General features: G+C 53.1%; 1 protein-coding gene across 1 annotated transcript; it reads left to right on the forward strand.

Annotated features, from left to right (window-relative positions):
- Window positions 1-309: 309 nt before the first annotated feature.
- Window positions 310-6551, forward strand: LOC308149807 (kelch repeat and BTB domain-containing protein 8-like; the record flags this gene model as incomplete). Its single annotated transcript, XM_080522696.1, has 4 exons — window positions 310-457; window positions 1933-2011; window positions 4245-4472; window positions 5057-6551. 4 exons carry the CDS (start codon window positions 310-312, stop codon window positions 6549-6551), a joined length of 1950 nt encoding a protein of 649 aa, XP_080378822.1.
- Between the last annotated feature and the right edge of the window lie 264 nt (window positions 6552-6815).

The raw sequence follows: 6815 nt of genomic DNA on the forward strand, positions 1-6815 counted from the left end.
CTGTCTCTCTCCCTGTCTGTCAATGTCTCTCTCTCCCCCCCCCCCTCTCACTCTCTCCCCCCCCCTCTCTCTCCCCCCCCCCCCCCTCTCTCTCTCTCCCCCCCCCTCTCTCCCCCCCCCCTCTCTCTCCCCCCCCCCTCTCTCTCCCCCCCTCTCTCTCTCCCCCCCCTCTCTTTCCCCCCCCTCTCTTTCCCTCTCTTTCCCTCTCCCCCTCCTCTCTTTCCCCCCCCCTCTCTTTCCTCCCCTGCTCTCTTTTCTTCTCCCCCCTCTCTTTCTCTCCCCTCCCCCCCCCCCCTCTCTCTCTCTCAGATGAGCTCCGTGCGGGGGAGAACAGTGACGTGGAGGCCACAGCCCTGGCAGGATGGGGACGGCGGGGAGCCCCTCTCTGACAGCGATTCAGAGGAGGAGGACTTCCCAGATGACAGCACCACCCCGCTGGGGGACTACGTCACACACGGTGAGATGCCGGATAGTGAGTTGGACTGGTGGTCGGTCGGAAGGTTGTGAGTTAAAATCCCGCCTGAAACAGAATAGAATAGAATAGAATAGACTTTATTGTCCTTGTACAGTTGCCTATACAATGAAATTGTAGTGGTTCTTCTGAAGGTGCAAAAACAGAAAGACATATTCACAAACATATACACATAACATATCACAAATATTACACACTAGACAAATTAAAAAGCGAAAATACTATAAAACAAGCTAAGAGACAATGAGGTCCGTGGTGTCAAGTGCAAATAAAGACAACAATCTTAAGAAAATAAAAACAACTATAAAAGCAAGCTAAAAGACATGAGGTCAGTGGCGTTATAATAATACTGTAAAAAGATATAAATGTTAGATAGAAAACCGTTTTCTTCGATTGAAAACAAGAATAATTTGAGAATGGTAGAAGGAAGGTAGCTTTAGCAGCAGACAAAGAGGATGAGAAGTTGGAAAAGAGGGAGGGATGAAAGGTTAAAGGTCATCACCAGGAAAGCCAGTTTTTCTCCATTTCTTCTCAGCTGAATGTGAAATGTCGCTGCCTGTTTATAAGATTACAGAGACTCAGACAGCGACAAGGAATGGAGAGAGATGGTCGACAGAGCTGCCCTGAAGTTAGTGGACAAAAACTGTTTTTTTTGCTGAGGATACAAAGTGATAGAACTGCTTCTAATGAAGCTATGTACACCACTAAAGGTAGGGTATAAAGGTAGGGTCTAAAGGTAGGGTCTAAAGGTAGGGTTTGGGGAGGGTAAGGTTAAGCTGGTCCTATATCAGTGTATGTGGGCAACTTCACCCTGTAGCATAAGGTGGAGGGGAATGTCCAATGTCTCTGTCTCCCTCCCCCCCTCTCTCTTCCCCTCTCTCTTCCTCTATTTCTCTCCCTCCCTCTTTCTCTCTCCCTCTTTCTCTCTCTCCCTCCCTCTCTTTCTCTCTCCCTCCCTCCCTGCAACATAATTATGCTTTAAACACGAAGCGTGTAGTGTTAACTAAATGTTATTTATCATATGGTCTCATTCATTGATTACTAGCTATTACTAATTGATCATGGCCATTTAGCACATTTAAAGCTTAAACGTTTTAGGGGCACTTAGGTGGCGTAGCGGGTTAAGCTTTGACCATGTAACCGCAGGGTCCCTGGTTCGATTCCGGCCGGGGACATATCCTGCATGTCATCCCTCCTCTCTCTCTCACCCATCCTTCCTGTCTAAATCTCTACTGTATCTGTCAATAAAATGAAAATATGAGTGGGACTGCCCCACTCAGGAAAAGAAAAAAAAACGTTAAAGCTTAAACGTTTTAAATTTCAAATGTATTTATTTATTTATTGTATTCCAACCTCTATCTGCCTTGACTCAGACTTCCTGTCTCTGACTTCCTGACTCAGACTTCCTGACTCAGACTTCCTGTCTCTATCTGCCTTGACTTCCTGTCTCTCTTCCTCAGGGTTGAAGCAGCTCCTGGACGCTCAGCAGCTGTGTGACGTGACGCTGCTGGTGGAGGGGAAGAGGCTGATGTGTCACAGGTAGGCTAACGACTACCATGATATACGCACGGCTAAATGGAATGTTGACATCTTTTCATATTACAGCTAGGGGGTGTATATATAACGTCACTCTGCTTCGCAGAGTGCCTAACCACCCCACTAGCTGTGCCGATATCCACGACATACCACGCCTTCTGGTTCCATAACGCTTAAATCTCTCATATCTTCTAGTAGAACCACTGTGCAGAGCAGACCTCCAACGGTGCACATTATCAGGCAGAAAGGAATGTCACACAAATTCTAATAGGCTCATGACTCATCTCTTCTTCTTTTTTTCTGAGTGGGGCAGTCCCACTCATATTTTTCATTTTATTGGACAGATACAGTGAAGACAGACAGGAAAGTAAGGAGAGGAAGGGAGAGAGAGAGAGGGCATGGGCCGGATTCTAACCCATGCCGACATGGGCATATGTGTGCACTGTAGACCGTGGTGCTAGACCACTGGACCACCCCAGGCCATGGTGCTAGACCACTGGACCACCCCAGGCCATGGTGCTAGACCACTGGACCACCCCAGGCCATGGTGCTAGACCACTAGATCACCCCAGGCCATGGTGCTAGACCACTGGACCACCCCAGGCCATGGTGCTAGACCACTGGACCACCCCAGGCCATGGTGCTAGACCACTGGACCACCCCAGGCCATGGTGCTAGACCACTGGACCACCCCAGGCCATGGTGCTAGACCACTGGATCACCCCAGGCCATGGTGCTAGACCACTGGACCACCCCAGGCCATGGTGCTAGACCACTGGACCACCCCAGGCCATGGTGCTAGACCACTGGATCACCCCAGGCCATGGTGCTAGACCACTGGACCACCCCAGGCCATGGTGCTAGACCACTGGATCACCCCAGGCCATGGTGCTAGACCACTGGACCACCCCAGGCCATGGTGCTAGACCACTGGACCCCACCAGGCCATGGTGCTAGACCACTGGACCACCCCAGGCCATGGTGCTAGACCACTGGACCACCCCAGGCCATGGTGCTAGACCACTAGATCACCCCAGGCCATGGTGCTAGACCACTGGACCACCCCAGGCCATGGTGCTAGACCACTGGACCACCCCAGGCCATGGTGCTAGACCACTGGACCACCCCAGGCCATGGTGCTAGACCACTGGACCACCCCAGGCCATGGTGCTAGACCACTGGACCACCCCAGGCCTCCTCTCATATTTTCTAGTAGAACCACTGTGCAGAGCAGACCTCCAACAGTGCACATTATCAGGCACAAAGGAATGTCACACATATTCCTACTAAAGATAGGCTTGAATACTGTCTCACTTGAATGGATGCGTTGGTGTACTCGATCACTAAAATAGTACATGACATTTTAAAATACCACAATTAGTGGTGTGAACTGACAAAAAACCTGACAAAGATGCAACTGTAAGTATTTGTGCTGTTCGAGGCTGGCAGCCCGGCCCGGCATGTGGTGATTAGGTTTTCTAGCATTAATCTCTGTTATATAATTGGTTGATGACAACAAGCATTGTGATTGGCCAAGAGCTGTTAGAAGCTGTGATTTAATAACAATAATGTCATGGTTAAATCACATAATCTGATATTTCTATGCCGCAGTAGAGTTGTGTATCAGGTTTATTAGGAACACCAGTACATCTTGTTATTCATTCAGATGGTGTGATGGTGTGGGGAATGTTTTCTTGGCACACTTTGGGCCTGTTAATACCAACCAATCATCGTTTGAATGCCACAGCCTATTTGAATATTGTTGCTGCTTTTCAAAATCACATCAGGATAAGATAGTATGAAGCTATTTTGCAGAGAGTTTTCTCTCTCTCACCCATCCTTCTTGTCATATCTCTACTGTCTCTATCCTCCTCTTTCTCTCTCACCCATCCTTCCTGTCACATCTCTACTGTCTCTATCCTCCTCTCTCTCTCTCTCTCTTTCACCCACCCTTCCTGTCATATCTCTACTGTCTCTATCCTCCTCTCTCTCTCTCACCCATCCTTCCTTTCACATCTCTACTGTCTCTATCCTCCTCTCTCTCTCTCCCTCTCTCTCTCTCACCCATCCTTCCTTCCTGTCACATCTCTACTGTCTCTATCCTCCTCTCTCTCTCTCTCTCTTTTTCACCCATCCTTCCTGTCACATCTCTACTGTCTCTATCACAATTTTAAAAATGAGATAAAATAAAAAGCCCCATATCAATCACAATAATGATTTTCCCATCTCCTTTCAGAGTCCTGTTGGCAGCGGTGAGCCCGTACTTCCGGGCCATGTTCACCAGCCCCCTGGTGGAGTCCCGCCTCAATGAGATCCGATTGGAGGAGGTGACCCCGTCCGTCATGGAGACCGTCATCCAGTTCGTCTACACCGGGGAGGCGGGGCTCTGCCTGGACACGGCAGAGGACCTGTTCGTGGCGGCCAATCGGTTTCAAGTGATGCCTCTCCAGGACCGTTGCTCTAGGTAACCGTAGTCATAGTTACTGGGTTGCGTTGGGTTACTGGGTTGCGTAACCTATTGTATATGTGACACGTGACTCTAATGCTTTGGTCCTCATCGGGACATCGAAGTTCGGTGTTAGCAGGTTCACAAAACAAGCTGTGTTAGTTGACTAGCGATGTGTCGTTGATTTTCAACAACGTGTAAATGTCTTCACATTTTTCAAAACAAAAGTCTGATCATTACATCGGATCCCGACATGAGGACCAAAGCATTAGAACGTGTCATGAATTGGAATTTCTCCAAAATGCAGTTGGCACTTAGGAAATAATTTAGCTGTTAGAAGACTTATTTACAAACCCCCCCCAAAAAGTGAAGTGAAGAACAGATAATCTAAATCACTTTATTTTCTGAGTGGGGGCAGTCCCACTCATATTTTTCTTTTTATTATGATAGAGATAGTGCAGATATGACAGGAAGGATGGGTGAGAGAGAGAGAAGGGATGACATGCAGGATATGTCCACGGCCGGAATCGAACCGGGAACCCTGCGGTTACCCCAACTAAGCACCCCATCTAAATCACTTTCTGTGTGTGTGTCTGTTCCAGGTTCCTGTTTGAACACCTCTCTGTGGACAACTGCCTGGGCATGTACTCCCTGGCCCGCTCCCACCACGACCAGCTGCTCCTCCGGGCCTCCCTGCGCCTGGTGGCCCAACACTTCCCCCGCGTGGCCCGGCAGAAGGACTTCCTCCTGCTGGACCCGGGCACCCTGGGAAGCCTGCTGGGGTCCGACCGCCTGGGCGTGGGCTCGGAGGGGGAGGTCTACGACGCTGCGCGCCGCTGGGCCGAACACCGGCCTCTAGAGCGCTACGCCCACATGCCGGCCCTCCTCCACCACCTCCGCCCGGGCCTGCTGTCTTCGGAGGAGAGCCGGCGTCTCTCCCAGGAGCTGGGCCCCGCGGGGGCGGTGGGCGGGGAGGGTCTCGGGGGTCCGCTGAGGCCCAGGGAGGGGATGTTCGAGAAGAAGATCGTCTGCGTGGACCTGAAGCACAGAGAGGACGAGTCTCTGACGGAGGGGGAGGTGGATTGCTTCGACCCGCGCACGGGGACGTGGGAGAAGCTGGCGGCCCTGCGGTCCCTGCAGTGCCCGGGGTGCACGGCGGTCGGGGGGCGCCTCTTCGTGGCCGGCGGGATCCTCCGGGGGGGGTCGGTGTCGTCGCTGGTGCACGAGTACGACGCCGTGCTGGACCGCTGGCTCGAGCGGCCGTCCATGGCTCAGCCCCGGGCCATGCTGGGGCTGCTGGGGTGCGGGGAGTCCCTCTACGCCCTGGGCGGCTGCAACCGGGCGGCGCTGCTGGACACGTGCGAGACCCTGGACCTGGCCTCGCTGCGCTGGAGCCCCGGACCGCGCTTGCCCTTACCGCTGCGCTCCTTCGCCTGCGCCGCCCTGCGCGGACGCCTCTACCTGCTCGGCGGGACCACGCTGGAGCAGAACCGCGCCGTGGTGCACTCGGGCGTGCTGGTCTACCACACGGCCACCGAGTCCTGGAGCCGCGTGGGGCTGGACTCGGGCGCCACATGCCTGGCGGGCGGCGTGGCGGTGCGGGGAGGGGTCTGCACGATCGGGGGCTTCATGAGGGACGCCACTAATTTCATAGACGGGAACTACACGGACCTGGACCCGTTGGACGCCACCAGGCGGGTGCTGTTCTTCCGGGAGGGGCGGGGCTCCGTGGCGGAGCGGGAGGTGATGGGGGCGGTGGTGGCGGAGAGGGGGGGAGGCGGGGGAGGCGGGGGAGGGGGTGGGGGGGCCGGCGGGGGAGGGGGTGGGGGGGCCTGGTGCTTCCCGGGGCTCCCCAAGCAGATCGGGGCCGGGGGGGTGGCCCGGTGGCACAAGAGGATCTACGTTCTGGGCGGGGAGAACAACTCGCAGTTATTCGCCAGCATGTACATCTGGAAGCCCGGCTGGAGTGGCTGGGTGCAGAGGCGGGAAAAACTGCCGGAGAGGTGGGGGGTCAGCCGGTTTGGATGTGCCACTCTTAAGTTCCCCAAAAAGGACATCCAGTCACGACTGAGACTGGCCCGGGAGGACTGTTCATAAATACGCCCTGTGCTCTCTGTCCGTTCGGACATTAACTGATTTAGTTGTTTGATGTTTGATGTGTTTCTTTGTGTTGTTATTCTGCCAGTTGTGTATGTCTGCTGTGTGTTTCAGGCACAATTTTACCTGTTGTGAATACATAAATAATAAAATGGTATTAATTTAAAGCTATGAGAAGTTAGTAGTAGTAATTCTGTTATCTTAACCCTCTCCTCCTCGGTTGTGTTCATGTTTGCCCCCCCATCCTTGGTGTTCCCGGTCTAA

Source organism: Nansenia antarctica (assembly GCF_963989245.1).
Source record: "Nansenia antarctica genome assembly, chromosome: 2".
Classification (NCBI taxonomy): Eukaryota; Metazoa; Chordata; class Actinopteri; order Argentiniformes; family Microstomatidae; genus Nansenia; species Nansenia antarctica.